Source organism: Rattus norvegicus, chromosome 15 (genome assembly GCF_036323735.1).
Source record: "Rattus norvegicus strain BN/NHsdMcwi chromosome 15, GRCr8, whole genome shotgun sequence".
Classification (NCBI taxonomy): Eukaryota; Metazoa; Chordata; class Mammalia; order Rodentia; family Muridae; genus Rattus; species Rattus norvegicus.
Genome location: NC_086033.1, coordinates 22,096,634 through 22,113,229, shown reverse-complemented (window position 1 = coordinate 22,113,229; position 16,596 = coordinate 22,096,634). Strand labels below are relative to the sequence as shown.

The window sequence follows — 16,596 nt, the reverse complement described above, 5'->3', positions numbered from 1 at the left end:
GGGATCGCCCCGCAGCTTGCTGTTTATTCAAGTGTGGGTCAAGTTAGCCTCCTGGGGCACAAATCCTGCAAAACAAGTCTGCGAGCGGGGCGAGCTCTTGCAGGTAGGAGGGTGCAGCCTGAGAGCTAAAAATAACAAGGGCAGAGAAGCGGGCGTGCCGCGGTCGCTGGGGCCGCTTGCTGGAGGTGTCGGGGAACTGGGAAGCGCCCCAGCGGGTGGTGCGGAGTCGTCCGGGTGACCCTGCACCCGGCCACCCGGTGCGGGGGGTTGGGGAAAGCATTTCACTTGGTGTCTTGGTAGAGACTTCCAAGGAGTGGGGGCGGCAGCCTCTCAGAGCCTTTGGTCCCCTGTGGCCCTTCTGAGGTCTGGGGAGCAGACAGGTTTCTTTTTGTTAGCCAAGTTCAGCTGGGAGTCTGACCAGGGGAGGTCACGAAGATAGAGTGGAAAAATTGCTAGGTCTGTTAGTCTAGGCAGGGCTCGGTAGGCTCCGGACCCGATGTGTCCGGTGATGTGTCCCCTACTTGCCCAGCTTACCTGTGATCTGAGAAAGAATGCCGACATTTTCGTCCCGTCTGTCGGGAGGGTGAGGGCGCTGTGGAAGTTTGGGCTGATCCCCAAGAGCAGAGCTATTTGCCTGCTTCTATCCGCCCCTCACTTTTTCTTTACTGGCAGTTCAGGCTATAGCATCGCTTTCCTTCGATTATTTTCAGAACGCCATGAAGCAAACGTTACTCTAGGATCATAGACACTCAAGGAAACCGAGACGTTGGAAGATGAGCTACGCTACTGTGGGCTAATTTGTAGACGTATATGTCTGTGTATTCTCAGGGCCTGAGAACCCCTAAAAGAACCTGTCCCCTTGGAGGTAGCTAGTGTCTTTGTTCAGATCACAATCTTTTCGCTAGGGAGGTGACAGAAAAATCTTGCTTAGGAAAAGAATCAAGAGAATAACTTCTTCACAGCGCTATTTTCTTTATTACACACACACACACACACACACACACACACACACACACACACACACACACACACACACACACCGCCCCCAGACCATTTCCCTAAACCCAGGGCTTTCAGGATCTGGAGAGAGTGCTCTTTTCCAACTCTTCATCCTGCACCTGCCTCTTTGGCGTCCTACATTCCTGCCTCAAGAAATATAAACCCCGCTGTGGTGCAAAGCCCTGTTAGAACCTTTGAGCCAAGAGGAACCATGGAGGGAAAGAGTCAAGCATGAACAGATGCCTGCACCAACTCTTTCCTGGCCCAGCTGGTACCCTGTCCTCCAGAATCTGAGAGAAGAATCAGGGATGCAGCTGGCCGTGAGCTGTCTACCATGGAATGTTCTAGTGCCTAGAAGCCAGGTTTTAGTTGGTGTACCCATTCTTTCTTCCACAGACTAGACTCCCCGAAGCCTTGAGAAGGTGGCTTAGGCGGGTTTCTCAGAAGTTACAGCCACCGGGGCAGCAAAGTTCAGGCTCCAGCTAGCTTGGACCTGTATAAACAATGACTGATTTGGTGGTATAAACTGTCCCTTGTCCCTTGTTGGGAGTGTTTCAAAGGATGGTCAAAGATACTTTTGAAAAAGCAAAGAAAAAGTCCTTGCGAGGGCTGGAGATATATTTAGTCAGTAGAGTGCTTGCCTCACATAGACCAAACTCTGGGTTCTGTCTGCAGCACCTCATAAAAATGGCCTGGTGACACACACCTGTTATCCCAGCCCCCGGAAGTGAAGACAACAGAGTCAGAAGCTTGAGGCCAGCCTCCTGGGGCAGCCTGGGCTGCGGGCTACAGAAGACCTTGTCTTAAAACAGACAAACAGGGTTGGGGATTTAGCTCAGTGGTAGAGTGCTTGCCTAGGAAGCGCAAGGCCCTGGGTTCGGTCCCCAGCTCCGAAAAAAAAAAAAGAACCAAAAAAAAAAAAAAAAAAAAGACAAACAAACAAAAAAAACGAGCAAACCCAACCCAAGCAAACAAGTGAAAAAAAAAAACTATTAAAAATGATACAATAATATTTTAATTACATATAAAGTAAAAAAAAAAAAAGAGAGAGAGAATTTTACAAATCTCAGATACTCGGTTTGACAAACTGTCCCAAAGCACACATGAAGAACTATTTTTGAGTTACTACTGCTGTGCATAGTCTGTGAGGGGATTCTAAACAATACAGAATGATCCCAGAACACCAAGGAAAGCTCTCCGCCCCACACTAAGATTCTTGCCCTCGGAAGAAACATCTCTGACTTTTATTTACATGATAAAAGAAAAAAAACCTTGCATCACACATCTCTTTAGGCAAAGCCTTCCTTGTGAAACACTGGGAAGCTTTTAGAACCCACTGAGGGGAGAACGTTAGTTTGACCCAGTTGATACAGAATTGAGAAACTGCAATGGTTCACTTGGTCATCAGGCATCAATATAGGACTAGGCATGTCCTGCTTCTAAAACTTATCCTCTAATGAGCCTGCATTCTTGTCCAGGTCTCACTGTCCATGCACACCAAGCAGAGAAGGAGAATGAGAAGGACCTGTGGGCCCAGAACAAAGGCATTCCAGAGTTTTAAGCATTTTCATACACTTGGTGGCAAGAATTTTATTTCTCCACCGGAGGTCTGCTATAAAGTTAGTCAGGGACAGCTGACCATGTTCGGAGAGAAGCAGCCTCAGAATCCTTCATCATGTGGGGACCAGTTTTGGAAACAAAAGAGCTCCTAAGCTTTGGCCTCTGTGCATTACATGTTAGCATAGTGTCTTGTTTTATGCCTGAAATCACTAGGGCTCCAATTAGAATTCACCACCCTTTTTTTGATGTTATAGTTTGAAAGAATCGTTTTGTTTTGTTTCACATTTGTTTTGTTTTGAGATAGGGTTTCTCTTCGTAGCCCTGGATAGCCTAGAACTCATTTTGTAAACCAGACTGGCCTTGAACTCAGAGATCCACCTGTCTCTGCCTCTCTAGGGCTGAGACTATAGGTGTGAGCCACCAGCATCCAGTTAAGCTGCTTCGTTTAAAGGAGTCATTCCTTTAAAAACAGAAAGACAGCACATGTGAAAGCACAGGACCGACATGCTATTGTCTTCTCTTCTCTTTTCTCTCTTTTTTCTTATGGTGTGGGGAATCAAACCGAGAGCATAGAAGAGGCTAGACAAGTCCCCTGAGTTTATGCATTCAGATCCGATTATTCAATTTGACTAATGTAAATCAAGGGTTGACAACAATCAACAACAATGTTGAGAGGGAAAAAAATGTACAACTGGGTTTAAATTTCTTCTTGGGGCCAGACATATAGTTCAGTGGTGAAGTGCTCACCAAGTGTGTGTAAGATTCTAGACTTAATTCCTAGCACTATACAAATATTTTCAGACCCAGAAATGGGGGGTAGGGTGAGGGTAAAAACCGTATGATTTAAAAGGGAGAGACACATTTCTTAAGGATGTAAAAATCAGAAATATCAGAAGAGGGTATTTTGGATGTCAGGGAGCCTATCACTTTGTGCTTCTTGGTAGATGTGATGGTGGCTATGGGTTATCTTGGTGTAGATATTTCCGTGGATCAAATCTACATAGACATACCCCAGTGAGTAGCAACCTAGGGAACGCCAGTCACACAAACAACAGCTTTTATTCAGTAAATATCTGAGATATCTACAGCACCAGAAAGATCAAAGTATGCGTGAGACACAGTTCCTTGCTTTAGAAGCTTCTTTTCAATTTCGATTGCTGTCATATTAATTGTACAAATGAATGCATCGATGTGCTGGCATTTGCGTATGTGCCTTTCTCTTTAAGTAAACTTTAAATAAATCTCCATAGTGGGCTGTCTCTTTATGCTCTGCAAAGAATAACACTAGCTAATATTTACTGAATCGTGTGGTACCTGCCATTTTCTTTTACTAATTCACTCAATACTTGTAAGAGCATTATGAAATAAAAAATATTCGCAGACTATGAGGAGGAAACTGAGGTACTAGAGATTAGGCAATTTGACTATGGTGTAACTACCCATGAATCCTGGGCCCTGAGGGATTCCTATGGAACCTGCTGGTCCCTACATTTTTTTCTGAGGAAACCTTGACCCACAGAGAAGATTGGCTTCTTTCTCAAGACCACAGCCTGTTTTTAGGGAAGGCCATAGGAAAGTGTTGTCTTGAGATGGGCTGGTTACATGGGAAGAAAAATCCAGCTTTCTCAGTCTTTATTTTCTTCTGCCATCTAATAACTTTGGGAGCCAGGCAGAGTGGCTGGCTCCTACACTCCCGGCACCAGAGAAGCTGAATCAGAGGAACACGGCAGGACTGAGATCGTTGGTGGCAGAGTAGCAACTGATTCCGTGGCCTGGGAAAACTCTGAAGAGGTGTCTTTTTTTTTTTTTTTTTTTTGACCCATGTCATGATGCTGTCATCTGCAGAGTTCTTGTTGGAGAATCATACAATCGAGGTAGGAAAAATAAATCCAAGGGGGAAAAATATTCCCATAACGTTTGAAGCAAGTTTATGGGGTTTTGTTTGGTTGCACTCATAGTTACCCTGGGTACTCACAGGCTGCAGGTTGTATGCACCTGCACGGACAAGTCCTGTTTAGCGAGGAGCTATGACCACAGGCACCCACTGGTCCAGTTCAAGACTCATGGAGGAAGAGAGAATGACGTGGTCTGAATATGGGGCCCATCGCTTATGAGCTCAGTGACCTCGGAGGATCTATACGATCTCGGTAAAGTTTCAGAATCTCATCTGCAGAAGAAGGGTTTGGCGTGGGCTGGTGTGAGGGCTCAAGAACAAAGAAGAAATTATGGTGATATTCCCGTGAGTGAACTTGGGGTCTCGGTGATTACAAGAATGTCTTCTAACTCCGTTTTACATCGGCCTGTCTTATTACTCCCAGTAGTTAGCAATGGTGCTGGAGATCCCTTCAAAGTATTCCCTTATAGTTTCGATAGACATCTAAATGGCAAAGTTTGAAGACCCCACACCATTCTTCATTTGGGCCCTAGAATCAAGGTACTGTGCCTGCAGAATCAGAAATGTTTTTTGTTTTTATAACTGAGCCAGGAAGTGTAAATCTTTAACCCTAGCAACCAGGAGGCAGAGACAGGTGGATCTCTGTGAGTTCCAGGCCTGCCTGGTCTACAGATCAAGTTCTAGGACAGCCAGGGCTACACAGAAAAACGAACAAACAAAACAAAACAAAATGTAAGAAAGTAGAAATCTCTTCAGTGCTGTGGACCTATTTGATGGGTTCTGGACACACTCTAACTGTTTATAAAGCTTTATTCAAAAACATCCCATACTTATTTAAGAATGCCCTTGTTTCTACTTTTCAATGGTACTTATTCGCTCCGAAAGTATACCCAGACTAACTTTGAAGACAGGAGTATTGGTCAGGGATGGTGGTATGTACCTGCATTCTATCCAGTGAGACCTTGCTTCAAAAACCAACCAGACCAAACCAACCGCCCAGACCAAACCAAAAGTAAGCTGTTGCTTGGCATAACTGAGAGGGGAAAAAGAAAAAGACTAGGAGGATTGGGTCAGAGAGATGCTAATGGGTAGGGTGTTTGTTTGTTTGTTTGTTTGTTTGTTTTTTGAGGTTGGGCATCTCTCCACATAGTGCTGGTTGTCCTGAACTCACTAGGTAGACCAGGCTAGTCCCAAACACCTAGAGATCATCTGTCTGCCTCTGCCTCTTGAGTGCTGGGACTAAAGCATGAATCACACCTGACAGCTAATGGGCAGTAGATATCCATTTAAAATGGGGGAAAAAAGAAGTTTAACTGTCCCTAGAGATTGCCTCTGAGTCTCCCCACTGAACACCTAGTTCGTCAGGTAGCTTAATCAGAAACTCCTAGACTAGGTTTCACAGACTGGTTGGCCCAATGGCCACTTTTACTGTCTGGGTTTCAGCAAAACAAGACAATAGCTGTCATTCAAACAACAGTTGGGTAAGAAGAAAAATGAACAAACAAACCCTCTCCCCACCCCCAACGAAATTCATTAAAGCAAAAGTCATGCCTCCAAGGACAAGGAATCTCCGATGTCTGTGAGTTTAAAGATTAAGGAACACATGGCTGACGCAGTGGCCTCATTGAGCACTGGATCTGTCCTTCAACCTGCTCTGGGAGCACAGAGCCCGATGCCCCAGGAGTAATGTAATAAGAGTAATGTAATGTAATGGCGTTTTAATTTTGTGTTGTTGTTTTAAATAATTAATTGTAATTTTGGCTGTGTTAGAAGCCGTGGGTACGTTTCTCCGTCATCTTTCCTGGCTGGTGTTTTCGCCTTACCTTGATTAATCAGAGATTAAAAGAGAAGGTATACTTAGAAAACGATTTCGAATGAAAGAAGGTAGATTGTAACTTCACTAAAGTTACAGTGGACCAGTGGAGTCCTCTTCTAACTGAAAGGGATCCGGGAGCCCTGACCTGATCTTTCTGTTCAGTGGATGAGAGAGGTGGTACCCATTGGAATGAAAGGACTTGGCCAGGGGCATACGTGCGCTCCAGGCTGGGGAAGGTCAGGATGTTGTGCTTAGCTCTAACAGTCCTTCCAACCTGACATTCCTCCTCACCCTTTGTCTCTGGCCGGTAGAATACAGGAACTGGTTCCTGTTTTTTTTTTTTTTTTTTTTTTAATTCTGAAGGTGTGTAAGTGCAAAGGTCAGATGAGCTGCACTAGGTCAAGATCTGCTTTGTAGTGACAAGGGAATATAACACCCACCTCAGAGAACAGAAACCAAGAACCGGAAATTGCTATCTTCCAGCCCTTTGGGAGTTACCTGGAGCTCAGGGCTGCTGGCCTCACCCCTACCCTGAAGCTTTAGCTTTATTTAGCAGAAGCTGTGATTTCCTTCAGTGCTTTGGGCAAGGGCTCTTAGCCTGGCTCTCCCTCCCCATCCTTGTTTGTCAAAACAAAGATGAAGCTGATAGTTCCTTCACAGCGCCTTGCCATCGCCTTGCGAGGCAGTGAGTGAAATTAGCTCCCATTTGGGAAGGTTTAAAAGCGGGCCACATTCCACCTCCCATCAGATAGTACAATTACCAACAGTTGTTGCTATTATTATGAAAGAATCAATTCCTCTTCTCCCTTCTTTTAAAAAGGGACCAATAGGCACTTTTTTTTTTTTCTCCTCTCTACTTTGCCTAAAAAGCACTTGCTTCTCTTGGTCACCTTCCCGGAAGGTCCCAAACAAACTAACCAACAAACAAAAATAACCACCTGACAGTTAAGAAGGCTTCGGAGTTATAAATATGCTTTTCTAATTGTCTTACAAGGCCTGGGCCTGCTTGCCTGCCAAGTGCCTGCAAATCGCCTTGTGCTTTTTGAGAAGTTAGACCTGGGGAACTGATGGAGGGCATCCAGTTTAAGGGGGTGCGATTCTCAGTGTCAGCACCAAGGGTTTCCACAAGAAACATCTTTAAAGAATGTTTTCTTGGGGGGAAAGTCACCTCCTAATAGTTGAAGAGGTATCTCCTTCGGGCACACAGCCCTGTTCGCAGCCTGTTTCTCAACGTTTGGGAATCCTTTAACAGTTTACGGAAGGCCACCCTTTAAACCAATCCAACAGCTCCCTTCTCCATAACCTGATTTTAGAGGTGTTTCATTATCTCTAATTACTCGGGGTAAATGGTGATTACTCAGTGTTTTAATCATCAGTTTGGGCAGCAGTTACTCTAAACTCAGGGAAGCCCAGACTCCCATGGGTATTTTTGGAAGGAACAGAGACTAGTTGGTGCACGCTTTCTAGTACCTCTTGCACGTGGTCCCCAGGTGAGCCCTGGCTGCTTCCCGAGCTGGAGGCATCGGTGTCCCAGCCAAGGTGGCAACTGAGGACTGGGGCGCTGTGCAGGCTTCCGGACCCGGGCCTGCCAGGCGAGGCGAGGCGAGGCGAGGCCCCGTGGCTGGATGGGAGGATGTGGGCGGGGCTCCCATCCCCAGAAGGGGAGGCGATTAAGGGAGGAGGGAAGAAAGGAGGGGCCGCTGGGGAAAGACTGGGGAGGAAGGGAAGAAAGAGAGGGAGGGAAAAGAGAAGGAAGGAGTAGATGAGAGAGGGTGGTGCTGGAGGGTGGGAAGGCAGGAGCGCGAGGCCTGGCCCGGAAGCTAGGTGAGTTCGGCATCCGAGCTGAGGGACCCTAGTCTAAGACGCCGCTGCTACCCAGTCTGAGTATCTGGTCTCCGTCCCTAATGGGATTCTCGTCCAAACCGTCTGGAGCCTGCAGCGATCCAGTCTCTGGCCCTCGACCAGGTTCACTGCAGCTGTCTAGAGGTCCCCAGGAGCAGCTGCGGGCGAGCCCGCTTCTGCAGGAACCTATGGTGAGTATGGCATCCTGGCAAGGGGCGCTCGTTTGAGGGTTCGAGGTGCAACCATAGCTGGGATGGGCTCAGGCTGTAAGTGTGGCAAAAGTTGGCCTATTCCTCCTTCCTTCTCCAACAGTAGTGTTGGAGGTGGGATGATGGGGCTGAAAGGCACCTCCATATGTATTACTACGTCCATCCAACCTACTTTCAGGGAGATGCCGGCCAGGAGAGGCGGGAAGGAGAGAAGGCCTTGGATGGAGGTCATTGGGAAGAATCGTGGGGTTTGGTGGGTTTGATTTCCCCCTAGACTAAAAGAGTGGGAGAGGAGGGAGTCAACTCAGTTTCAACACGAGAGGGGTACGGAGGGACTGCGACACCGGGAGAGAAAACCTAGCCAGAGCTAGCTTTGCAAAAAAGATGTAGTCTTGCTTGGCTCTAAAGCGCGACCTGGGATACAGGGGCTTCCTTGAGCGGGGTGTCACCTAATCTCATCTCCAACGCGCCCCCCTCCCCGGAGAGCTAGCGAACTGTAGCTACAGAACTCGCTCCAATCTCCACGAGTTATTTTTTTAGACATGGGCACCCATGCATTCTGCCTTCAGCCTCCCTTCCAACCCCCCCCTCCCCGGGAGGGGGTGTAAGGTTCGACGGGCCCTGGCCAGGATGCCCGAAGGCTACCTGTGCGGGTCTTCTGCTGTGTTGTGTCGGTGGGGACGAGCCGGCAGGTCTAATGAGGAGCTTTCTTGGCTCACGATGCCCCAAAGGGTTCGGGGATTGCGGGGTCCTTACAAAAACGCAGCGTAGTTGGACCCCCCGGGACTCGGAAAGTTTCCCGCCACGGCTTTGGCTGATAGTTTTTGAATATCTCGTTTTATGAGCTGAAGGTTTTGTGAGATGTTGAATCGCTAACAGGGCCATATTCAGTAAACTGAGGCTAATATTAAGTTTTGGCTTTGGGAGAAGATTATGGGAAGAAAGTGAAGGGTAACTGCCGCCAGGAGCTGTACCAACCCCATTAAGAAAAAAAGAGTACTAGGAGATGAAAATTAACTTGAATTTGTTTTTTTTTTAATTTAAAAAAATCAGGGAAGAAAAGAGTGATTAGAGGGGGGTCCTTGTGAACTTGTAATTGAAACAACTCCTTCGCCTCTTTACTGGGTTTTAACGTCGAGAGCGCTCCCCACACCGCCAGACTCCCAAGGGCACAGGATTGTCCCGGGACCCCGAGCGTCTGCCCGTTCCACTCTGCCCTCGCTCCGCGTGCGCCAGTCACTAGCACATCTCCATCTCCTTTCCCCTTAAAAACAAATAAACACATCAACAAGAAGCCCTTTGCCCTTTCCAGGGCTTTCCCAGTTATTCCCAGCGGCGACGCTGGTCGGGGAAAGGAGAAATTGTCTCGGAAACCTGCGCGGCTGGTGGTGAGAGCGGATTGTCGCTCAGGGGCGCCCGCGGTCTCTGCACCCAGGCCAGCGGTGTGGGCTGGTGCTTGGCAGCCACCACCGCCAGGAAGGACATGACTCTCCATCCTTTACACTTCTTTCTCAAAGGTTTCCCGAAAGCTTTCCCCGTCCCGAAAACTGGGGCGGGGGGCGGTGAGGCTGGAAAGCAGCCGGACACGTCGAGTTCCTAAGTGAGGCAAAGAGGCCGGGTGGAGCGGGCTCTGGAGCGGGAGTCCCGGGACTCGGGTCCTCCTCGGATGGACCCCGCGCAACGACCTCCTTGAACAGAAGAGTTGCGCTTCCTGAGGTTAGAACAGGCCCACGTGTGTGGCATCTTGGGATAGTCAGGTCACCCCCCGCCCCCGCCCCCGTCATTGCCTGAGTTGTGTGTTGGTGAATTTCTTGGAGGAATCTTTGCTGCGATTCTGTAGCTGGTGCAAAGGAGGAAAGGGGTGGGGGGAAGGAAGTGGCGCGCGCGGGGGTGGGGGGTGGTGGGGGTGGGGGTGGTTTAAAAAGTAAGCCAAGCCGGAGGGAGAGGTCGAGTGCAGGCCGAAAGCTGTTCTCGGGTTTGTAGACGCTTGGGATCGCGCTGGGGTTTCCTTTCCGCGCCGGGTCGGAGTTGTAAAGCCTTTGCGACTCTGAGATCTGAAAAAAAAAAAATGTGATGCGCGCTCTCTCTTCGGCGACGCCTGTTTTGGAATCTGTCTGGAGCTAGGAACCCAGACGTCCACCCCCTCCGCCTTGAATGGCACCGCCGACCGGTTTCTGAAGGATCTGCTTGGCTGGAGCGGACGCTGCGGTTGGCAGACACGGTGCGGGGACTCTGGCGGGGCTACTAGACAGTGCTTCAGAAGCCGCTCCTTCTGACTTTCCCACACCGCTCACACCCTGACACCCCCGCGGCAGACTGAGTTGGCGACGGGGTCAGAGTCTTCTGGCTGGGAGTTAGATCCGCTAGGGGTCGGCGCCTGTCGCTGGAAGCATTATTTGGCCTCTCGGAGACCCTGTGGAGGAAGTGCCGGAGTGTGCGAGTGTGTTTGCCTGTGTGTGCGCGCGCTCTTGGAGGGTCCCTACGCGTTTTCCTTTTCTCGTAACTCTCGGTCGTGAGGCTTTGAAGGAACTGTCTTTTCGGTCGCCCTCTCGGCTGCACTTAAGCCGTGTCGGCGCTGTAAAGAGAAGCGTCTTCAAGTGCACCCTGATCCCTCAACCTTCAGATAACCGGTCCCCGAACCTGGCCAGATGCATTGCACTGCGCGCCGCAGGTAGAGACGTGCCCCACGTCCCCTGCGTGCAGTGACTACGACGGAGAACCCCGCCAGCGGCTGGTGTCCCGCCGAGAGCTCCTCCGAGCAGGCGGGGACAACTCCCAGACGGCTGGGGCTCCAGCTGCGGGCGCGGAGGTTGGCCTCGCTCGCAGGGGCTGGACCCAGCCGGGGTGGGAGGATGGAGGAGGGGCGGGCGGGCTCTTCGGTGAGTGGGGCGGGGCCTCTGGGTCCACGTGACTCCTAGGGGCTGGAAGAAAAACAGAGCCTGTCTGCTCCAGAGTCTCATTATATTCAAATATTCATTTTAGGAGCCATTCCGTAGTGCCATTCCGAGCGACGCACTGCCGCAGCTTCTCTGAGCCTTTCCAGCAAGTTTGTTCAAGATTGGCTCCCAAGAATCATGGACTGTTATTATATGCCTTGTTTTCTGTCAGTGAGTAGACACCTCTTCTTTCCCCCTCTTGGGATTTCATTCTGTCTTCCCACCCCTGATCGCTGTCTGTCCCTCCCGTCGGACTTCCATTCCAATGTCCGCGCCCCACTCTCAGGCAGCGCTGTCGCTCTCTTTCCTGGCCCCTGAAGGCCAGACGCTCGAAGCGTACGGGGTCCTTCTAAAGCGCTCCCACTGTCTTCTCTGATCCGCTGCGTTGCAAGAAAGTGGGGAACGCGAAGGACCAAAGAGATGAAAGGTCCGCAGGTCCGGGCTGTCCCTTGAGGGCTAACCACTCCCTTCCCAGTCCGGTCCCACTAGCCTGGGAAGGCCAGTTCTTTGCCTCATGTCAAAAAAAAAAAAAAAATTACCCGTGTTCGCTTCGGAATCACCCCTACCCTTCCCTGGGAACAAGACTTTTTCCTGAACATTTTCAACGCAGCGACCACAATGAAATAAATCACAAAGTCACTGGGGCAACCCCCCTGACTTTTTTTCCCAGCCACTGGACCTTGCTGCCTGGTCCAAGCCCGGTCGTCGCTGCTCTGTTCTCCCCTCCTCCTGTTCTTAACCAGCTGGAAGTTGTGGAAATTGGGCTGGAGGGAGGAGGAAGGGCGGGGGGTTGTGGTGGAGGAAGAGGGGGAGGCTGAAGGTCCGAAGTGAAGAGCGATGCCATTTTAATTCTCCCTCCCCCACCCCCCTTTTACCCCCTCAATGTTAACTGTTTATCCTTGAAGAAGCCACGCTGAGATCATGGCTCAGATAGCCGTTGGGACAGGATGGAGGCTATCTGATTTGGGGTTATTTGAGTGTAAACAAGTTAGACCAAGTAATTACAGGGCGATTCTTACTTTCGGGCCGTGCATGGCTGCAGCTGGTGTGTGTGTGTGGGGAGGGTGTGAGGGAGAAAACACAAACTTGATCTTTCGGACCTGTTTTACATCTTGGCCGTCGGTTGCTATCCCTATATGCATATGCAGAGACATCTCTATTTCTCGCTATTGATCGGTATTTATTTATTCTTTAACCTTCCACCCCCTCCCCTTCCCCAGAGACACCATGATTCCTGGTAACCGAATGCTGATGGTCGTTTTATTATGCCAAGTCCTGCTAGGAGGCGCGAGCCATGCTAGTTTGATACCTGAGACCGGGAAGAAAAAAGTCGCCGAGATTCAGGGCCACGCGGGAGGACGCCGCTCAGGGCAGAGCCATGAGCTCCTGCGGGACTTCGAGGCGACACTTCTGCAGATGTTTGGGCTGCGCCGCCGTCCGCAGCCGAGCAAGAGCGCCGTCATCCCGGATTACATGAGGGATCTTTACCGGCTCCAGTCTGGGGAGGAGGAGGAAGAAGAGCAGAGCCAGGGAACCGGGCTTGAGTACCCTGAGCGTCCTGCCAGCAGAGCCAACACTGTGAGGAGTTTCCATCACGAAGGTCAGTTTCTGCTCTTAGTCCTGGCGGCGTAGGGTGGGGTGGAGCGCCCGGGCCCCGGCGGAGGGGGGCGGGGGGGGGGTAGCTGGCAGGGCAAGCTGAAGGGGCTGTGGAAGCCCTTGGGGAAGAAGAGTTCAGGTTACATCAAAGCTCCAAGTCCTGGAGGCTGTGGAACAGGGCCACTTACCTTCAACTTTCCAGAGCGCAGCCTCTGAAGGTACTTTCTGGAGACCAGTGGTGGTGGTGATGGGGGAGGGGGGGCGATGTTGAGGAGGAGCGGAGTGACACCACTCAGACGTGGGCTAGCCCCAGCGGTGTGCTTTAGCCATATCAAAGCCGGGGTTTCTGCCCGTTTTGTTCAAAGCACCTACTGAATTTAATATTACAGCTGTGTGTTTGTCAGATTTATTCAATAGGGGCCTTGTAATACGATCTGAATGTTTCCTAGCGGATGTTTCTTTTCCAAAGTAAATCTGAGTTATTAATCCTCCAGCATCATTACTGTGTTGGAATTTATTTTCCCTTCTGTAACATGATCAACAAGGCATGCTCTGTGTTTCCAGGATCGCTGGGGAAATGTTTGGTAACATACTCGAAAGTGGAGAGGGAGAGAGAGAGAGAGGGTGGCCCCTCTTTTTCTTTACAACCACTTGTAAAGAAAACTGTACACAAAGCCAAGAGGGGGGCTTTCAAAGGGGAGTCCGAGGGTGGTGGAGTAAAAGAGTTGACACATGGAAATTATTAGGCATATAAAGGAGCTCGGGAGATACTTTCTGTCTTTGGTGCTTGACAAATGTGAGCTGAGTTCTGCTGGTTTGCTGGCTGCCCCGTTTCTCTGCCTTCCCATTAAAAGGCACAGTAATTTCCTCCCCTTAGGTTTCCACTACAAGCAGAGTTCAACCAATTCCCCTATTTTGTTTGTTTGTTTGTTTTTTGTTTTTCTTTTTTCTTTTTTGTCTCAGAAAAGCTCATGGGCCTTTTCTTTTCCCTTTTCAACTGTGCCTAGAACATCTGGAGAACATCCCAGGGACCAGTGAGAGCTCTGCTTTTCGTTTCTTCTTTAACCTCAGCAGCATCCCAGAGAATGAGGTGATCTCCTCTGCAGAGCTCCGGCTATTTCGGGAGCAGGTGGACCAGGGCCCTGACTGGGAACAGGGCTTCCACCGTATAAACATTTATGAGGTTATGAAGCCCCCAGCAGAAATGGTGCCTGGACACCTCATCACACGACTACTGGACACCAGACTAGTCCATCACAATGTGACACGGTGGGAAACTTTCGATGTGAGCCCTGCAGTCCTTCGATGGACCCGGGAAAAGCAACCCAACTATGGGCTGGCCATTGAGGTGACTCACCTCCACCAGACACGGACCCACCAGGGCCAACATGTCAGGATTAGCCGATCGTTACCTCAAGGGAGTGGAAATTGGGCCCAACTCCGGCCCCTCCTGGTCACTTTTGGCCACGATGGCCGGGGTCATACCTTGACCCGCCGGAGGGCCAAGCGTAGTCCCAAGCATCACCCACAGCGCTCCAGGAAGAAGAATAAGAACTGCCGTCGCCATTCGCTCTACGTGGACTTCAGTGACGTGGGCTGGAATGATTGGATCGTGGCCCCACCGGGCTACCAGGCCTTCTACTGCCACGGGGACTGTCCCTTTCCACTGGCGGACCACCTCAACTCAACCAATCATGCCATTGTGCAGACCCTGGTCAACTCCGTTAATTCTAGCATCCCTAAGGCCTGCTGTGTCCCCACCGAACTGAGCGCCATTTCCATGTTGTATCTGGACGAGTACGACAAGGTGGTGTTGAAAAATTATCAGGAGATGGTGGTGGAGGGGTGCGGATGCCGCTGAAATCAGGCAGTCCGGAGGACGGATGCACACACACACACACACACACACACACACACACACACACACACAAAGCCCATCCGACCACCCACACATACCACACAAACTGCTTCCCTATAGCTGGACTTTTATCTTAAAAAAAAGAAAAAAAGAAAGAAAGAAAAAGAAAGACAGAAAAGGAAAAAAAAAAAACCAACCCTAAACACCCACCTTGACCTTATTTATGACTTTACGTGCAAATGTTTTGACCATATTGATCATATATTTTGACAAATATATTTATAACTACGTATTAAAAGAAAATAAAATGAGTCATTATTTTAAAGATACATTACGGCCTTTCTATCTTATTTCCTATTCCGTCCTTTTGTTTTACTTTGAGATGGGGCTGGGGGTAGACTGATGAAAGTCAGAGGTGGCAACTGGAGGTGTCTAAACCGTGGGGGCCCAGAGCCAAGTGATGGCAGCGAGATGGCGACTGCTCTCCATTCTTACTTAATGTTAACAAGGAAGCAGCACCCTCTCCCATCTGGATGACACATGCCATGCAGAAACTGGATGAAAGGAATAGCCAGATGAAAAAGAATTTGGTTTGGGACTTCTGGATCTTCTTGGCTTTGCTCACCTGTTGTAGAGTGTCAGAGCCTCAACCCTGTGGAGAAAGGTTTCCACTCTCAGAGACTCATTCCCACCTTTTGCTTCATGATACCCCGGAGTGTCTTCAGTACTGGCAGGCCTCTTTCTCCTTTTGAACCAAATCCAATCCATACATACAAGGTCTCCTTTCAAACAGGGCTTTGAGTTTAGTGGCTTCCCCCCCCCACCTCCCGACAGGGGTCCCACTATGTAGTCCTGGCTGTCCTAGAGCTCACTATATAGACCAGGCTGGCCTCAAACTCACAGAGATCTGTCCCTCAAATGTTGGGATTAAAGCTCTCCTCTCTCTCTCTCTCTTTCTCTCTCTCTCTCTCCTTTTTCCTTTTTCTTTTTTTCGAGCTGGATTTCATAACAATAATAGGTCCTACCTTGAAATAATTTAGTGACCACTCTGGACATATAAGGTGTGGTGGGATGCTTCAGTGTTAAGGGGCTGTTAACCTTCATCCTTCCTTCCCCTTCTTTCAAGTTCAGAATCCCAGTATTGTGTTAGGGAAGGGGAGTTGGCAATGAGATGAACTACAAGAGTTTTGAAGCGGGCCCGCCTGTGAAAGTGTTCTGATATCTCTCCTCTCGGCATTTACTGAGTCATGGATCTCTTGTCTTTTTCTGTGCTAGCTCCTCCACCATCCTCCAGAACCAGCCAGAGTACGATCTGTCCTGTGGAACTGAAGTTTGCAGCAGGGGTTGGTTCTTCAAGGAGAAAGCCTCGTTTGGTGGCTCAGTGAAAGGAATGATCTTAGCTGGAGATGTGGTTCAGATGGCAGAGGGCTTGCCTGGAGTGCAGGAAACCTTGGGTGTGATTCCCTGCTGGAGTCAGGGTGTGGTGGGAGAGGTGACGAACACACCAGTGATCCTAGCTCTCTAGTAGAGGCTAAAGGAACACAAGTTCAAGGTCATGCTCGGTTACAGAGGAAGTTTCCGGCCAGCCTGGGACAAATGAGACTTTGTTGTCTTAAAAAGAAAGAAAGAAACAAAAGGAAGAAAAGGTGGGAAGAAGACATCACTGGGCTTAGAGGTGGGAGACCCCTTCAGTTAAGGACAGAAGGAGCTTTCCAAAGGGTATGTTTGTAGGAATTTAGGGAAACAAAAGAGAGGCCTTTGACTTCTCATTACCAGAGTTAAATTAAGTCCTAGTCAGTTCAGCTCCTTCTCCCTGCTCCAGTTGAATAATTTAGGGTAGAAACAGTGGGGATCCTGGTCCTCTGCAAAGGGCCAGGAAAAGGGCA

The 16,596-nt window shown here is 49.5% G+C and overlaps 1 protein-coding gene and 1 long non-coding RNA gene across 10 annotated transcripts; one reads left to right on the top strand and one right to left on the bottom strand.

The window, feature by feature from the left end:
* Positions 1–84: 84 nt before the first annotated feature.
* On the top strand, positions 85–15,039 carry Bmp4 (bone morphogenetic protein 4). 9 transcript variants are annotated; one of them, XM_006251751.4, is made up of 4 exons: positions 85–103; positions 11,303–11,427; positions 12,477–12,856; positions 13,860–15,039. In XM_006251751.4, the coding sequence occupies exons 3-4, from the start codon at positions 12,484–12,486 to the stop codon at positions 14,711–14,713; spliced, it is 1,227 nt and encodes a 408-aa protein (XP_006251813.1). In that variant the 5' UTR covers positions 85–103; positions 11,303–11,427; positions 12,477–12,483; the 3' UTR covers positions 14,714–15,039. The 9 variants fall into 9 exon arrangements, with proteins under 9 accessions (XP_006251813.1, XP_006251810.1, XP_063130065.1 ...); XM_006251748.5 differs by lacking the exon at positions 85–103 and adding an exon at positions 7,959–8,302; XM_063273995.1 differs by lacking the exon at positions 85–103 and adding an exon at positions 8,017–8,093 and having other exon boundaries at positions 12,530–12,856.
* Positions 9,334–9,881, bottom strand: LOC134481955 (uncharacterized). Its single transcript, XR_010057900.1, has 2 exons — positions 9,695–9,881; positions 9,334–9,584 (listed from the first exon to the last, which is right to left on the bottom strand). It is a non-coding gene; the product is annotated as an uncharacterized LOC134481955 (long non-coding RNA).
* Positions 15,040–16,596: the final 1,557 nt, after the last annotated feature.

Excerpts from the sequence above, each read along its gene's own strand:
- Bmp4 (XM_063273995.1), top strand. The coding sequence starts at position 8,032 with ATGAGAGAGGGTGGTGCTGGAGGGTGGGAAGGCAGGAGCGCGAGGCCT. Across the intron at positions 8,094-11,302 it reads AGGCCTGGCCCGGAAGCTAG|GAGCCATTCCGTAGTGCCAT; the intron begins GTGAGTTCGGCA and ends TATTCATTTTAG. Across the intron at positions 12,857-13,859 it reads GAGGAGTTTCCATCACGAAG|AACATCTGGAGAACATCCCA; the intron begins GTCAGTTTCTGC and ends AACTGTGCCTAG.